The sequence below is a fragment of the Pseudorca crassidens genome, chromosome 1, assembly GCF_039906515.1.
Source record: "Pseudorca crassidens isolate mPseCra1 chromosome 1, mPseCra1.hap1, whole genome shotgun sequence".
NCBI lineage: Eukaryota > Metazoa > Chordata > Mammalia > Artiodactyla > Delphinidae > Pseudorca > Pseudorca crassidens.
The window spans coordinates 151,408,497-151,427,156 of NC_090296.1; the positions used below are offsets into that span (position 1 = coordinate 151,408,497).

Below are 18,660 nucleotides of genomic sequence, written 5' to 3' on the forward strand. Positions count from 1 at the left end.
ACCCACCCTACTGCTGCGGGCACCCCCCCACCCCAAGGACACACCTGCGCCACCTGCACAAGGAGTCCTGACCCCTCAGCAGGCATGAGCACGTGCATCCTTCACGGTAAGATGCCCAGTCCCGAGAAGCTCCGTCCCAGGGTAGGGCTGGGGCAGGCGTGCGGTGGCCGGGGGACGGGTGCCCTTTCTCCCATCCCACGCACCCACCCGAAGGAGGGCGGCTTTCCTCTGTCCAGACGCCAGGCTGAGGGCCTACTCTCTCTGCCCTGCAAGGTGGGGGTAGGTCAGGAGGGATGGGCAGGTTGTCCCCGTTTCCCTGAAGGGGACCCACGGCCCAGTGTCTGCCGCCATTTGCCCCTGCACAGAAGAGTCAGTGTCTCAATACACAAGCCGTGATTTACTTTAAAATAATCCAGCAAGGGGCTTAGATGAAACAGGACCAGTCAATGTTGATACCACTGAGGACGGATAGGGGTACACGGGGTTCACTATACTAGTCTCTCTACTCTGGTGAATATTTGAAAATGTCAATATAAAAAAATTTTAAGGAAATTTCTCAGTATTTTGTATAAGAGGAGGCCCCCTGAATTAAACTACCCCTCCCTCCCAGTGCCTTTTCAGGATGTCATGATTCCCCTCACGAAGGAGGAGGTGTTTACAACAGACAAGATTTGTGGGTCTTTTTCTATTTCCATTAATATTTAGTATGTCATTATCTCCAAGTCTAATCACTTAAAGAAGAGATTTTAAATAATTGATTACTACCTAAGAGGAAAAAAATCCATGCCGTCTTTTTCATTATCCATCAAAACCCAGAAAACCTCTCTGTATAGTCCTGACGTGGACACATAAATATATTAATGCACATGCTGAGAAGAACACACATACAAATCAATAGACATAAATTCACCCCGGGTACTTTCAGATGGAAAAACCATCATCCTCTTTCCACCCCCCGTGTGGCGTCTTCCTCCCCAGCATGAGGCCTGACCCCATAAGACAGGGCTCCAGGGGCACCCTTTTCTTCCTTCTTCCAAAGAAACATCTACGCAAAGAAATACCAATACCTCATAGAGTTTCACAGTCTCCAAAACACACAGAAAGCTAACATTTCTCGAACTCGGATGAGCTACGTCCTATTGTGTGATCACCCGTAAGCATATGCATGTGCACGATCGTGTTTATCAGTCCAGAGAAAACGCTTGCATCTGCACTTATTAAAATGTCTTTGTTGGTGGCATGTCCTCCAAGAGGGCACAACACCAAAAAACAGAAAGAGGATGGCCCGTGAGCGCCCGTGGAGGGGGCAGCAGGACGCCCAGGGTCAAGACGAACGCGCCTTGAAAGCACTCACAGCTCCGCGGGCAGAGCCCTGCTCCATGGCCGCACGGGGACCCGGATGCCACTTACCACGAGGGACAGGGGCCTCTTCCAGGAGACGACGCCGATAAGTCCCGACAGCAGCACCTGGAACAGAGGGAGCAGGGGGTGAGGAGCCTCCCAGGACTTTTCTAGAGCACAGCACGCAGGCAGGAGTGGGTCATGGTGGTGGGTCTGTCCCTCCCGACAGTCACACCCGCAGCCACCACGCGGGGCCAGAGTGACCAGCTCGCAGGGATGCCGAGAGCAGATGCGCTTTCTGAACGAGCCTCCCACCCACCCCCGGGCCCTCAGCCTTATCCCCCCAGGTCCTGAGAGACACTTGCTGTGTGATTTAACATCACAGACAGCACTGAACACACTACTTTGGGGAAGGCGGTGCTGTCCCCACTCACAGGTCACGCGCAACCTGCCCAGCGGCCTGAAGGCTCCCTCTGTTCTCCCACACCTGGGACCCCCCCCCCCAGCCCCTACAGGGGTCTCCCCTTCACTCTCACCCCACCCAGGAGGCTCCCTCGCTGTCCACACTGGCTCTAAGCTGCCCGCCCCGGCCCAGGCCAGCCCTGCCCGACCCCTGGCCCCCGCCCTGCCGAGCGTGTCCCCCCAGAACCTCCCCAGCAGTGCCCCCTCCGCCCTGGCTCCCCTGTCGCCCTTTGTCTGCCAACTCCCAGGAGAACCACCCTCGGCTCCTGGCACACGCTTCTTCCGGGCTGCCCCCCAAGCCCACGTCAGACCCATGTTTGCTGATCCCCATATTCCCAGTCTCCTTGTGTCCAGGCAGGGCCACTGGACCACAGAGACACAGCTGCACCCCACGCCCACTGCCCACCGCAATCTGCCTTCAGAGGGGTAGCTGGATGCAACAGACAAGGGCCGTTACCACCTTGACTTTCCACAGTGGGCCTGGGCCAGGCAGTCCGGGACCAGGCTGGAGGGGCCGGGCTGCACTTCCCCGGGATTCCAAAAGGACCGACCCCAGACCCAGAGCAGAACGCGCAACTGAACAGACCCACAAGGTCCCGATGGTGACAGAGCCCAGTTCACCCTCCAGCACCTCTGCACTGAGCAGGACCGAGTCTTAGACCCTGCAGCCTCCACCCACCCAGTGCCGTGCTGGTCTCAGATGTCCAACAACACCCGGACCAGTTGTCTTTATATGAAAGGCTTTAAACCTTATTCACACACGCACACACACACACACACACTTAACAGAAAAGAATGAATGGAAGAGCTTCTGCATGCTCTGCTCCCCAGCCTGTCACATCTACCTTCTCTCTTCAGGGCACGTACCTCTTCCGAACGCAGCCAGTGCTGCAAATGTTAGACAACCGTTTTCCCACCTCCCGAGTCTCCCCTCTCCGTGATGCTGCCCAGCTCCAGCTGCAGCCGTCACAGAAACCCTGGGCTGCTGTTCCCCACCCCCCTGCCCCACGGTCTCCGAGGCCAAGTCTCCGTCATTCTTCTCCACGTGCCTCTAAAGCCGCCATCTCCCCTTCCGCACCCAACACTCCACCCACCAGAACACCCTCTCTGGTGTCGAATTCTTCCTCCTCAATGGACACAAGACTTCCCCCTAGTCATTTTCCGTTGGACTGAGCTGCCATTTCTCCTAAGGATAGGCTGTCGGGACTCTCACCATCACCTCATGCTGGAGAGCGCACACCCTGACCTCTTCTCTCCACCTCCAAACCTTCTTGTGGAGAATCCAAAACTTCTGCCAACTCCGCCATCAACATCTGAGCTCCTGGCGCGTTCAGGAGCCGCAGTCGTGAAGCTGGGTTGGCTCTTCCTCTCGACACCTCTCCTCCCCCTCTGCTTGCCCTCGCTCTCATGATTTACCTGCCTGGACGGGGTGCTCTGCCACTCACTCACCTCTGCCCCTCCACTGGAACTGCGCTGGACGCCTGTCAGGTGAATGTCACCTCCCTGGACGGGCAACCAGACCCACACAAATCCGGTCCCTGCTTTCCCACCAGCACCGCCCTAAGTGACCCTCCACTCATGTCCTGGCCACTTCGGGCACCAAAGCCACTGCATTTCTCAAACACGAGCCCTGGAACGGAACCCCTGCAGGCTGTCTTCCCTCCATACTCAGCACTCCCCTCCTGTCACCGCCCACCTCCTGGCCCCCTGCCTCAGCCCCACCCCTTTCTCTTCCTTCAGATGATGGCCAAGCTCTGGGGGCTGAGCTCTGACCCCACCATCCGCCTAGGATGGGGCTTCCACAGTGTCCTCTGTCTGCCCTTCACACCAACACTGCCACGCCCAGACTGAGGCTGGAGAGAGGATGAGAATTCTCAGACTATCTCCCAGAAGATGTCCACTTACGCTCTGCCTTCTCCTTCTCATTTCTACCAGATGAAATTTCACCCATCCTTCCAGACGTGGCCCAACGCCTCCTCACCCAAGAAGGGCCTAGGAATTCGAGGGAACATGGGGCCCCACTGAACTCCCAAACCACCCCAGACCTCTCAAGTCCTCTCTGATACGCACAGACAGAACTCCTTCATCTTCTAAGCTGAAGCTGCTAAAGCTATCAAGTCTCGGGCTTCCCTGGTGGCGCAGTGGTTGAGAGTCTGCCTGCCAATGCAGGGGACACGGGTTCGAGCCCTGGTCTGGGAAGATCCCACGTGCCACGGAGCAACTAGGCCCGTGAGCCACAACTACTGAGCCTGCGCATCTGGAGCCTGTGCTCCGCAACAAGGGAGGCCGCGACAGTGAGAGGCCCGCGCACCGCGATGAAGAGTGGCCCCCGCTCGCCACAACTAGAGAAAGCCCTCGCACAGAAACGAAGACCCAACACAGCCAAAAATAAATAAATGAATAAATAAATTAAAAAAAAAAAAACTATCAAGTCTCTACAATGACCAGGCCCCTTACAACAGGGATTTTACTGGACCTCCGAAGAGCAGGGGTTTCTAAACACAAAGGAAGTTAACAGCACTTTTCTTAGGCCACAGTAAAAATTCTTGACATTTCCCATCTTCATCATGAAGTTATAATTCCACAAATCCCCTCAAATAATTTTACTTCCAACAAACATGGACTATTTGCTTCTTGAAGATAATTTACATTTCTAAATATCAATAATAACTATAATTGGGAATGGGTCCAAGTCCCCTATACGAAGGCAAAGAATAAAACCATCAAACGCAATGAGGCATGGAGATCCCGACCTTGTATAATGCCTTCCCCTTGAGTGTGAGTAGGATGTGCTATTCCGTGACTCTCCCCAGGGACGGCATCTTGAAATGATGTTGCCCTGGCAACACCTTGACTGCAGCCTGTGGGACCCTGGCCAGTTGACCCTACTAAGCCATGTCCAGACTCATGACCCAAGAAATCTGTGAGATGGTAAATGGGTGTTGTGTTAAGCTGCAAAGTTTGCAGAAATCTGCTCTGCAGAAATAGAAAACAAATTGTCAGGGACTGAACGTCTGTGTCCCCCCCAAACCCATATGGTGAAGCCCCAACCCTCAATGTGGTGGTATTTGGAGGCAGGACCTTCAGGAGGTGATTAGGGTTAGATTAGGTTGTGAAGGTGGGGCCCCCATGATGGGATGGTGACCTTATAGGAAGAGAAGGAGAGAGAGATCTCTCTATCCACATGTACACACCATGGAAAGGCCACATGAGGACACAGAGAAGTGAGCTGTCTACAAGCCAAGAAGAGGGTCCTCCCCAAAACCTGACCATGGCAGCATCCTGATTGCAGACTTTCAGCCTCCAGAACTTCAAGGAAACACATTTCTGTTTAATCAGCCCAGTCTATGTTAATTTTTTAAATTTAATATTTATTTTATATTGGAGTATAGTTGATTTACAATGTTGTGTTAGTTCCAGGTATACAGCAAAGTGATTCAGTTATACATATACACGTCCATTCTTTTTCAGATTTTTTTCCCATATACGTTATTATAGAATATTGATAGCGCTCCCTGTGCTTTGCAGTAGGTCCTTGTTGATTATCTATTTTATATATAGTAGTATGTGTATATTAATTACAAACTCCTAATTTATACCTCTCCCACCTTTCCCCTTTGGCAACCATAAGTTTGTTTTCAATATCTATAAGTCTCTTTCTGTTTTGTAAATAAGTTCATTTGTATCGTTTTTTTTAGATTCCACATATAAGTGATATCATACGATATCTGTCTTTCTCTGTCAGACTTATTTCACTCAGTAGGACAATCTCCAGGTCCACCCATGTTTCTGCAAATGGCATTATTTCTACGATATTTTGTTACTGCAGCCTAAGCTTACTAATACACTAACATTTCCAGAGTGGGATGCTGGATTTTTGTTCCGAAATATCCCCTCTCCCTCCACGTCTGCTCTCAGGTAGAGCTGACTTCTCTGCCTCTGGTACAGAAACACCAGCACCAGCTCTAACAAGGGTGACTACGTTAGAGTGGAGGAGACTTTCAAAGACCAGATGCTGGGCTCCTCCTCCCTGAGGGTGCCTGCTCCCATCCCCATGGCAACCAAGGGAGGGGACCATATCCCTGCTCTGAAAAGACAGGGACTTAGGTTGAACTGCTGTTTGCTCCATCCTAGCAACAAGGCAGGACGATGTTGCATGTTCTGCCATATCGGTAATTCTGCAGGCTTACTTTGTACCACTCCTGTGAGAAACGGCTCCTGCATCTAGCTGGCCAGTGAAATTATATCTCAAGTACCCTCTGTCCTGTTTAATTTGCCAGGATTGTTATTCAAAGTCTGCAGTTTACAAAGACACTGAAGTGGGTCAGAGAAGAGGAACAGACAATTCAGTAGTTGTGAAAGAAAAGCCAAAAAGAACAGGAAAGGCATGATGCTGCCCAGAGAGGAGGGTTAACTTTCCCAGCACCTGTGAGTTGCTGTGAGGACGCCAAGTGGCTCTTTTCTCCACTTCCCCACCCAGCCTACAGAGATGCAAGAGATAAAATTAGAAACGAGAAAGAGCTTCCTGCTGTTGGGAGCAATGAGAGGGGATAAGAGACTGCGGGGAAGTAACAGCAGCTTTACAGCAGAAGTCCTTGCCTTTGATTGGTGCTGCCCCTGTACTCCGAGGCCCGGAATAAATCAGTCCTTTAAATCTTGTCTCTGAGACTGAAAAGTTATTTCACTGACTAAAATCAGGAACTTTCTTCAGATCTTCCAATCTGGTTCAAAGGCAAACAGTAATGCAACATTTCGGGTAGTGAAGCAACTGCTTCCAGAATGCAGACTTGAAAACCAATTAAATTATTTCACAAAATATATGGCCGGCTGCCCCACAGCTACAGTGGTACCAGTTTACCACTAAAAAGCCAGCATGCACGTGTCTGGAGAAAGAACTGCTGTTGCAATAAGGGCACAGATAGTACTCTGAGCTGCTCAGAATGAAAGACGTCTGTGGGTCCCCACCTTCCAAACCTTCCGGATTGCAGGCCTGCGCTACGTGGGCCTCATGGAGTAGGTGATCCTCCTACTTTATCCCACCTCCATTTTCTTCTCTTTCAGCCTGGTTTTCTTTGTCTGGGTCTCCCCGGGGCCACATGGCCAGGTTCCATCAGGTGTGAAGGCCCTCAGCCTCCTGAGTCCATTTCGGCTCCCGTCTGGGAAAGAGACACCTCTGCAGCCTTCCCATCCCACCCATGCCTGTGCCGCCTTCCCTCAGCACATTTCCTGCTCCCAACCGTTCGCTTTCTCTGCATATCAGTGCATCAAACTCAGAACATCCACAAGGAAAGCCACTCTCCTCAAAGGACCTTCTCCACAATAGAAAAAGAACTCTGCAGCTTTCATTTGCTTTTCATATAGTAGCAAAGCTATAAATCGATGACAAAGTTGCCCCATGAAAGAAAAAAAAGTAAAATCATATAAATGTTATAAATAACTCAGAGCTGAGATACACGCCACCTGTTCTACTGCAATGTGTGTTTCCTTGATGCAAATTAGCTCACGTACGCTGGGTACCAAACTCATGTGCCCTGACTCTGCCCTGTAATATGTAGGCTTCTCCAGAGCTGTTTACTCTGAAATTAGGGTAGTTTCTAGACCTGACACTGGATTTTGTTATCTGATGAGTAATGTCACACATATATTATTATACTTTTAAAAATAAGTTGATTTTAAAATGTTTTAAAATAATTAGTTTCCTTTGTAATCCTGTATATTTTATTTCATGCACTTAAAAACCTCATTCTGAGAGGGACCCCAAAGACCTCACCAGACTGCTCTACCAGAAGTTAGGAACCCTTGATTTAGAAATCCTTGATTCAGTGCAGATCTTTTAATGGCAAATTCCCCTTTTTTGTTTATCTGTAAATTTCTTACTTCACCTCATGCTTGAAGAGTAGTTTTGCTGGATACACAATCCTAAGTGGACAGTTTCTTCTCTCAAGAGCTTGAAGATATTATTCTACTTTCTGGTTTCCACTGTTGCCATCAAGAAGTTGGCTGTCGTTAAACTGCTGTTCCTTGAGGGGCGTTGCTCACTCTTTAAAGACTTTTAAGATTGTCTCCTTGCTCTTGGTGTTCTGAAGTTTCTGCATGATATGTCTATGTGTGCATTTCTTTTTCTTTATCCTCTTTGAGATGGACTGTGCTTCTGAATCTGTAAATTTATATTTTTCATTAGTTCTGGAAATTTTTAGCCAGTACTTCTTCAAATATTTTCTCTCCTACATCCTCTCTGTCGGGGACCCCAATAGCCACTTGCTGATCCTTCCTACTTCATCCTCCAAATCCCTTAGTTCTTCTTTCACATCGGCCACACCCGTGCCACTCAGTATTTCATTCTGAATATTTTCTCCAGGTGTATTTTCCAGATGACTAATTTTCCCTATTAATCAGCTGTTGAACATTTGCATTTGTTTAGAAAAATTCAATTGTTATATTTTAGGTATTTAGAAGTTCTATTTTTACCTTTCCCCAAATACAGCTATTTGCTTCAGATAGTTTCTTGTTGCATGCTCATCTTTAGGATTCTGCCCATAATTACTTTAACTGTTTCACGTTCAGAGGTTCTAGAGTCCAAGGGGGTAGTGAAAGGAAGGTGTCTAAGTCTGTCCTTCATGGTTTCTGTTGACCCCCACTCACTGCAGCTGGCTTTCTTTGATGCCTGCATTCTTGGAAGTCTTTTGTTGTGAATACAGCACTTGATCTTCATCAGTGAGTTTCTATGGACCCCAAATGGAGGAATTTTTCCCAATAGAGTTCTGCCAGTAACCAGGGAGCACCCAGGATTCGTTAACACTATGGTCTCCAGGGACCTCATGGCACAGCATGGAGACCTCAGGATGAGCCCTCCTGGCCAACCTCGCTGTGCAGGGGGCAACCAGGCTCAGGGCAACCTCCCTGCAGCCATGCACTGCTCTGACCACTCCCTGCTCCCTGGACTCCAGCCACCTGCCACCGTGTGTGTGTGTGTGTGTGTGTGTGTGTGTGTGTGTGTGTGTGTGTGTGTGTGTGTGTGTGTGTGTGTGTGTGTGTGTGTGTGTGTGTGTGTGTGTGTGTGTGTGTATTTGCAGATGAGGTGGGGGGCCTCAGAGACCTGCAGTGCCTCAAGAAGCATGTCCTTTGTCCAAAACCAAGGCATAGGCAGATCGGTGTCTGGTGAGGCCCACTTCCTGATCCATAGACAGTGGTCCTTCCACTGTGTCCTCACTTGTGGAAAGGGTGAGGGAGCTCCTGGAGTCTCTCCTATAAGGGCACTAATCCCATTCATGTGGACTCCACCCTCATGACCTAATCCCCTCGCAAAGGCTCTACTCCAAATACCATCACACTGGGGACTAGGATTTGACGTGTGAATTTTAGGGGGACACAAACGTTCAATCTACAGCATCCAGGATGTCACAGGTGATTTTCTAATGTATAATATAAGTTACAAATATTAGTATATTTTTATATTGGTTTATATTACTTTAATTTTTTTTTTTTTTTTTTTTGCAGTACGCAGGCCTCTCACTGTTGTGGCCTCTCCCGTTGCGGAGCACAGGCTCCAGACGCGCAGGCTCAGCGGCCATGGCTCACGGGCCCAGCCGCTCCACGGCATGTGGGATCTTCCCGGACCGGGGCACGAACCCGTGTCCCCTGCATCAGCAGGCGGACTCGCAACTACTGCGCCACCAGGGAAGCCCTATTACTTTAATTTTATATTAATTTATACTAGTAATATAAATTACTAATGTGGTATGCAAAATATAATTTACTACAGTTGATTCCCTCTCAAATCAAAAAGCTAAATGTACCTATTAACACTAAGAAATTGGGAAAGTGGCCAACAGCTACAGGCAAATTCTTCACAAACTTCAAAGCACAGAGATTTCCGATATTATTTAATTTTTCTCTGAGCACAGAGGGAGAAAACAAGGAAACTTTCCAAATTTTTTTTACAAATGTCAGCATAACAATTACAAACCTGTAAAATATCAAAAGAGTAGAAAATAGACCAATTTTACTTATAAACAGAGGAACATCAATTTTTAAATAAAATGGTAGAAAATAGAATTTAGCAGTACATTTAGAAGGATAAAGAACAAGACAAGGGGTTCATGTCAGGAATGAAAAGATGGTTCACTAAGAGGAAATGTAGTAATAAAATTAATCATTAATATGATAAAAGTGAAAAATATGGTAATTCAGTAGATGTAGAAAAGGCATTTGATAAAATTCAATCTCCATTTTTTACAAAAAAAAAAAAGTTCTTCATTTAATAAGATAAAGATGCCCACAATCACCACTTATATTTAAAATTCTTCTGAAAATACTAGTGTGGTGTGCAGACCAGTGAGAGGGTCCCAACGACCTCCACCTCTGGTGTACGCCTTCTACAGAATCCCCTCCCCTTGAGGATGGGAGGGGCTGTGAACCTGATGGATTTCGATCTCCTTGGGCTGAGGTTACACTATGTGACAAGGGTGAAAGGATTTTGCAGCCATACTTGGGTTCCAAATCAGTTTGAGTTAACTCCCTTAAGTCAATCCAAGGGAGTTTCTCCTGGGTGGGCCTGACCTCATCAAGCAAGCCCTCTGGGTCTCGGCCCTTCCTGAGTCAAAGATTTGAAGCACGTGGGAGATTCTGCACTGGCCTTGCAGGGTGCGCTGCCCTGTCGTGTTGTGGGTGGGCTTCTCCATCCCACAGCTTGCAAGAAAACCACGAGAACGAGTTCTGCCCACACCCTAGGGAGTGTGGAAGCGGATCTTTCCCTGGTCAGGTCACCAGACGAGGCTGCATGGAGCCTCACCTTGATTTTAGCCTTCAGACCTCGAGTGGGGACCCAGCCCAAATGCTCCAGACTCCTGACCCACGGAAACTGTGACATAATAAATCTGTGCTGTTTTAAGCGTCTATGCTTGTGGTAATTTGCTCTGTAGCAACAGAAAACGAATATAAGTACTGGAAAGGGGGGCAAAATTACTACTACCTGAAAACGATATACTTATCAAACTAGAAAACCCAAGGGAATTGATAGAAAAGAAAAGAAAAAGAAACCATAAGAGGATTCAGTAAACCATCTGGTTAGAAAAGTAACATACGAAGAAAGTATATTACGATCAATACTCACATTTATTGAGCACTGACGGTATACCAGACACTTAACCAAGGTTTTATACTTTACCTCTTTGGATCCTGACAACCCTGAAAGGCATGTGTGATCTTTGTGCCCTACTGCACAGATGAGAAAAGTAAAGTACCGAGAGGTTAAGTGACTCACCCCATTCTAATGTCAGGATATAAACTCATGAACTACAGAAAAAATAGCTTTCACATAGGCATGTAAGAAAAGCCCGGTTAGAAAAGAGGATAAAATTAAGGAAAGATTATTCCATTTGTAACAGCAAGCAAAAAGGCAGACTGTCTTAGAATAAACAGACTAATGTGAAATGAAGGAAAGCACTATCAAGAAAATCTCAAACATCTACTGAAATCATAAAATACTTCACTATTAGATGGAAAAAGATTCATTTCTTTAAATAGAAGGACGAAGCAATACCTAAATCCCATGCAATTCTCATTCACATACTAAAAAGGGGAAAAGAAAACCTATCCAATCAAAAGTGTTGGGACAACTGATTAGACACTTGGAAAGAAATAAAGCTTAATCTTTACCTCACTTTTTATACCAAAAAAAATTCCAGAGGAACCAAGAAGTAAATCAAAACATGAACACCCTAGAAGAACATGGCAGAATCTTGAAAGAATCTTTAGAAAAGAAGTCGGCCTTTTGAGCCACGACACAGAATCAAGGGTCCTAATAGAAAAGATGAATGAATTAAATATTTATTTTTAAAAAGCACCTGCATGTGATGAACAGAATCTTGGTTCTCAGTCCTAGGGCCTCCCTGTATAAGAAGTACGAGGCTCTGACATGTGACGTGGTAGCCTCTGGACAGAGTGGGCACAGTGCCATCCCCACCCAATGTTGGCCTTGGCCATGGGAGGTGGGCGTGGCCGCCAACCCAAGGCACCCCGGGGGTATCACGTGTTGCCCCTCGCCCTCTGCGCTCCTGCCTCCCGGCCCACAGAAAGACACAGCCCCATCAGCCTGGGCCCCAGAATGGACACATGGCACAGACCTAAACCCAACCAGGAGCCTCCAGCCCAAAGTGCGGGCCCCAGTGGCCTGCAAACCCAGAGGAGAAAATAAAGGTAGGCTACTGGCAACTATTGACCTTTGGGTGCTTCTTTATGTAGTCATGGCAAGAGCCAATGAACATATATTTATGTTTAAAAAGAACATAAAATCAGAGACCAACTGCACGTGGGAATAATATTTATAATACACTCAATAAACAAAGGGGTGATTGTCTCAGTTCACAAAGAATTCATATACATTCATAAGAAAAAGGAACCACTCAATAGAAAAAAGTGACTAAGGATTCGGAATAGGAAGTTCACATTTTTAATGGACAGTAAGCATATAAAGGGATGCTTAAACCTACTCTGATTTTTTAAAAGCAAGCCAAAAGAGGAATATTTTTATCAATCAGACTGTAAATGTGTTTTGGTGGAGTTTGATAAAAACCCAGTGGTGGCAAGGGGCGGGGGGAAGGTTCCTCTCGAACATTATGGGTGTTGGTATAAATTGAGGCAGCCTGCCTTGGGGGCAAGTTCATAAACCTCCCAAATTAGAAACTGCACATACTCATACTCGGTGATGGGAGTTTAGCCTACGATGTGCTACCAGAGGTACACCACACTGTTTACTGCAAAAAGCTGTAACCAGTGGGTAATAATAAAGGGCTAGTTAAATAAACTTTGATATTTACATATAACGTGAATATACGCATTATGACATTTGAGGTAGATCTGTTTGTGCTGTTGTGGAACGGTCTCAAAGATAAATAACTGACAAGACACAACCTGGTGTGCAGAAAATGAATCCCATTTGTGTAAACAGAAAGGAACGGGTGCTGGTGCATACAGAAATGTTTCTCTGGAAGGAAATACAAGAAACTTAATGATGGGAAACCAGATTGGGGAGGGGGCAAAAGGATGCTCGCTTTTATGTGTGTAACCTTCAGTAATACTAATCTTTAATCCCTGTGTGTATTATGCGATGAATATTTTAAACTAAGCATACAGTTTGAGCCTGTAATTCCTCTTCTAAGAATTCCAGATATTAATCAAAGTGTTATTTATCATTTTGAAAATGGGGAACGACCTGGGTTTTCGGCAAGAGGGAACTGCTTATCTTTCAGATCCTTCCCAATTGCTGCCGTTGAGTCTCGTTATGGAAAAATATTTAGGGCCATTTGGAAAAGTTCACACTACATAAAAGGAAAAGAAGAAAAGGAAAAGCAGGCTCCAACATGGTTGGGAGGGGGGATAATTTCCCTTCTTTAAGTAGATAAATACAAATGCCGACACGCAAAAACACAAAGAAACTAGCACGGAACCCGAAGACGCCTCTGATTACCTCCCGAGAGTGGGATTTTAACACCCTCCGTGAAACCTTCTACTTCCCACGCTTTATACAGAAGACAGAAAGCACTTTATTGAGACTCAGGCTAACATGGCTGGTTCTGCCTTCTCAGGGGGCGGGGGCATACCTGAGAAACTGGGAGATAACCCCCTGCCATGCCCCCTTCCCCAGGTGGGAGTCCAGCGCTTGCACTGTTGGGCCCTTTGCTTCACAACAGACATCAACGGACTCTGCAGACTTACGGCTGCAAAGCTGAATAAAGGGGGCAAGAAACCAGAACCCCAGCTCTTGGCTGGGGGTCCGACACTGACCCACAAGTGTGTGTGGGGAGCAGGAAGGCCTGGTCTCCCCAGAGATGCGCCAGCCAGGTGGCCATGGGCAGTTCCATGTGGGTTGCCCCTCTGTGATGAACAATGATAAAAAATTTAAGACATACACGTGACTTTCAAAGATGGATCCCAACCAGCACCCAAATGTATGCGGGACCCTCCTGACCCCCTTCTTTCTCTCAGTCCAAGTGGGAAAGAAAGCACAACACGAAGTGGGCAGTTACATGGCCCAGTCTGGAAAAGACTATTACATAAACCATTTACAAATCATGTTGATTCTCTTCTTTTAGGAGTCTCCTCTTTGCACAACAATAAAAACAATGTATTTGTTGATACAGAACATTAATTCCATTAAAATCGCATTACGTGTAATGAAAAGCTATCAGAGTATAATTATGCAAGCGAATTCACAGATCCACATCAACTTTTAAATCCACTGGAACGACAACAGGAAGTGAGCCTGTCTGGTAGACAAATTGCTCCTTCATTTCCAGATGATTATGAATAAAGACCACTGCACTAATGTTAGAAACCTCACGCTGTTTATGCAAACTCCAAAATCTAGGACTGTGCCTTCAAGGTGCCTTTGCCTGGGTTTCCCAGGGCTGTTCTGCTCTCAGTGCCTGAGGCTGTGCTCCTGAATCCTGAGTCTTCTGAGTCAGTCCCACCCCAAAGCACGCTTCCTTCTTGGAATTCCTGCCCCTGGAGCCAGGGGGCTGGGCCCTGAAGGCCCCCCCGAATTCCTGGACATTCACGGTTGCCCCTCGGAGGGCCCTCTGTCGCCCAGACCCGCAGGCTGCCGGCCCATTCGCCCCACCTGGGCCGGATGTCCCCCCCAGGTGCCCCCCTCTCCGGCCCTCTGCCCTCACACCAGCCCTGGCCTTCCTCGCTGCCCAGGCCACACCAGAGACCTGGGTGCCAAAAGAGTCTCCTGTCCTGGAACTTGGTGAGGTCCCGGGAGGAGGACAGGGGAGGAAGGGGCATGGGGACTTGATTCCTGCAAGAGGCCACCAGGAGTGCTCCTTATGCCGCTCCCATGGGTGTGTGAGGACCACCCCCGCTGATGACCGTCCAGCTGATCCCGTCCCTGGGATCCCAGTGAGGCCCCTGGCCCTCATTCACGGCCCGTGTCCACCCACAGGTTAGACGCTTCTAGGACCCCACACAGAGGCTGGGGGACTGGACAGCTGTCCTATGCTGATGCCATGTAGGGAAGGCGCCGAACAGATGCAGTGACCTCCCCAAGAGCGGGCAGTAGGGCTGGCACCCCATAAGAGCCATTTCCATCCCCACTGCTACTGCCCCTTCCTGCGACTGGCCCTGAGTCCGCCTCCAGAACTCTCACGTCTGGTCAGCAGTGGCCTTGGGGTCGCCAAGTCCAGGGAATCTCCTTCAATTCTCATGGTCCCACTCCCGCCTTTCCAGAACACCCTCCTGCCTTGGCTGCCCCCATCAGACCCCCGCAGCCACCCCTTAATAGGGGCTCCCTCACCCCCCTCCCCTCCCCTCCTCCCCCCTGCACACACCATCTTTCCTGGGAGAGCTCGCTTTCTCCTGCCCTTTGCATCTAAACCCCTTCTCCTGGCCTCTCTTCCTTGAGGGCCTCCTGGAAAGTGCTGGAGCGGGTCTGACTCAGTGTGGCCCATGGCCCGATTGCACCCCCGCAGCCAATGGAGACATCCCTGCCCCGCCAGAGGTCCGCCGTGCACACAGGTGTGCAGGTCAGAAACCCAGACTTACCCACTTCCCTCCATCCCCCACCTCACTCTCAAATCCCATCCAAGGTACGTGCATCCTACTGTCCAACCCACACTGGACCCCGCTCCCAGCTCCACCCACACCTGCTATCTGGTTGTCTCTTCTCACCTTGAAACCATACCCTTTACCTCGCACACTTGAGGCCCATGAGGGAGAAACAAAACGATTCACCCAGACCTCCAAGCTTGTTTGGCAGCAACCTTAGATACGGGAACAACCCGACTGAGCATCGCGCAGGCGCACTGAGGGACCAGAGTGATCGGCAGCGAACATTAGAGTCAGAGGCTGAACCACAGCCCAGCCCCCGCCATGTAACACAGAGAACCCCTGGAATTCACCACTGCGACCCATGAAGAGGCATGAAGGACAGTCGTGCATGTGCAGGGCGCTCTCCAAACTTCCCCTCACCTTCCACCCATGGTTTCCGAGTTCCTCCCCGCCCCCTCCCCAGGTCAACGTCAACAATCAGTGTCACCCTAGGAAGCTCAGAGGGACACAGAGCTGCTCATCGCCTCCTGTCTCCCTGCAGGGCCGCCTGCAATAAAGCCTGTTCTCTCTGCAGAAGACGCCTGCCTGGTATCTGGCCTTCCCTGGACAACGAGCCCACCTGTGGTTCCAACTGGACCCACGGCGACAGCCCTCCAGCGGGTCTCCCTGCCCCACTCCTGGCGGCACCTCTAACCTTTGTTCCACGGGGAAGAATCATCTTAAATGCAAATCCAACCAAGCCACTCTCCCCAACTCTTCCTGTCAGTGGCTTTCTTCTGCCCTCAGGGTAAGTCCCCAAGCTTCAGGCTCAGAGGGTCCCTGCCCACCTGTCTTGCCTCCTCCAGGCCCCTCCACCACGGTGAGTCCCTCTGTCTCCCCCTCCCCTGCACAGCTAATCACCCAGAATGCGGAGCCCCCTGGGGACCCCGGCACTGGGACATCAGCACCCACACTCCCATCGATGGGCTGGCCTTCCTGCTGCAGCAGGTGCTGGGGACAAAGGGCACGTCTTCCATAAATGGTCACGCTGACCGGGGGCCTGGTCTCCCAGTGTGCATACAAGCGGTGTGTCCTGAAGGCTCTGTCTCTAGACCGTCAGCCCCGCCCACCTCAAGGTACCCTTCTCACCTGGGCCCCTCCGGTCCTGCAGCCAGCTGAGGGAGCATGGCCCTGGGGAGCAGTGTTCTGACTTCTCCCCTTTATTTTATTGTACAACAAAAGCAATGCAAGTTCAATGTATAAAAAATTAGGAAAGTCAGACAAACCAAAGGAGGAACATGAAACCACGGATCTCTCGTTACTTCTACAACTTCTGTTAGATTGAATTCTATTGGATTCTATTGAAATAGATTTTGATAAAAATAGAGTCAGAGTGTTGTCAATAATCTCCCCTCATTATAATATATAATGTATCATGATCATGACATGACACCTGGTAAGTATTTATTTACAACACTTTAATGGCTGAATGGTATTCCATTGTATGAAAACACCACCATGGACTTAAAGAGTCATTTATTGCCTTATAAATATTTGCAATCACAAACATTACGAGTAAAGTTTTTTGAACAGGCATGTACATATATGAATACTTAATTTTTTCTGATCTAAGTGATTCTTTTTTTTGAAATTATGCAGAAATGGCCAATATCTCTTATTGACCTATTCTTTTGCAAACTGTCATGCACTATAAATTGTGTACAGTTAAAATATATCTGTATGTTTATATATATTCTAAGTGATTCTTTTACATGATTTGAAAAGCCAACTTGCTTCCTAGAGAGGCCACCACTTACAGTTGTTTGGGTTGTTTCTTCTAGTATTTACTTTCAAATTTCTCAGCTTGATGCTGTGACTGACATGTGACTGTGAAAGTTGAGGATTTTCACCTCCCCGGCAATCCACGCACACACCAGACACAGCCAAATCCACACACATCTTGCTCTTTCCCGATTCCAATGCACTAACAGCCCAACACAGTATTTGGTGTTTACGTTATAATGGCTTTGTAAATATTATCCATAACTGAGCCACTAGGAGTACTGTAATTACAGTGCCTTTAAAAAATCATATTACAGGGGCTTCCCTGGTGGCGCAGTGGTTGAGAGTCCGCCTGCCGATTCAGGCGACACGGGTTCGTGCCCCGGTCCGGGAAGATCCCACACGCCGCGGAGAGGCTGGGCCCGTGAGCCATGGCCACTGAGCCTGCGCGTCCGGAGCCTGTGCTCCGCAACGGGAGAGGCCACAACAGTGAGAGGCCCGCGTACCGCAAAAAAAAAAAAAAAAAAAAAAAAAAATCATATTACAATATTTAATTGGGGCTAACCACCTCATTTTTCATTTCATCTTCTATACATCCATCATAAATCATCCCAAGCCTAGGGAGGGTGGGAGGGAGGGAGACGCAAGAGGGAAGAGATATGGGAACATATGTATATGTATAAATGATTCACTTTGTTATAAAGCAGAAACTAACACACCATTGTAAAGCAATTATACCCCAATAAAGATGTTAAAAAAATAATAAAATAAAATAAAATACTAAGCCATAGCCAACTAAAAAAAAAAAAAAAAAAAAAAAATCATCCCAAGCCCTCTGCAGACCTGAGTGTCTTCTTGCTGTGTCTGAGCATATCGAGTGCTCCGTCCACTCGGGTTTCCTTGGGTGTGTCCCTTGTGGGGCCCTCCAGCCCTGCTCCCCTGTATCTGGCCATCCTACTGATCTGGTGCACCCAGCTCCCGGGGACTTGCCTTCATCTGGGACTCCCCTCTGCCTCTCTCCTGGGCTGCAGCCACTGTTTCCTTGATCCCGTGTTTTCCTCTCTCTCATTTTTCTCCCCATTTTTCTGGACAGACCATATCTTCCAATAATTCTCAGAGAAAGGATCCAGAGCAGGTAAAACTTCTGAGACCCTGCGTGTCTGATACGTAGAGACAGAAAGTCTAAGTTGTAGATGACCTTCCCTCAGCACTTTTTAGGCGGTGATTTAATACGTTTTGACTTCGTGTGGCTGCTGAGGAGTCTGCTTCATTCATCAGCAAATATTTACCAGGCACTGTTCTAGGCCCAGGGAGGTCGGCTGTGAAAGAAGGGGACCCCCAGTGCCTCCCTCACAGAGCTGGCACCCTAGGGAGCAGGGGAAGGGGAGACAAAGGATGAGTGAAACCATGTGGTTGTGTTAGAAAGGGACACAGAAGATGAAAGACAAGACCAGGAGAGGGGGAACCCAGGAGATGGAAAATCCTGGGGTGATGGATCCCAACAGGAAGGACGGACATGGAGGGCAGGAGGGAACATAGGAAACTACC

At 48.4% G+C, this 18,660-nt stretch overlaps 1 protein-coding gene across 7 annotated transcripts in view; it reads right to left on the reverse strand.

Annotated features, from left to right (window-relative positions):
- Positions 1–18,660, reverse strand: part of ENTREP2 (endosomal transmembrane epsin interactor 2) — a 363,839-nt gene that overhangs the window by 173,498 nt on the left and 171,681 nt on the right. For 6 of the 7 annotated variants that reach the window (XM_067699156.1, XM_067699174.1, XM_067699217.1 and 3 more), the window contains exon 2: positions 1,411–1,467. In XM_067699156.1, the coding sequence (XP_067555257.1) occupies positions 1,411–1,467 (57 nt within the window). Of the gene's footprint in view, positions 1–1,410; positions 1,468–7,685; positions 7,920–18,660 lie in introns of those variants that run through there. The other variant, XM_067699209.1, reaches the window with a different exon arrangement.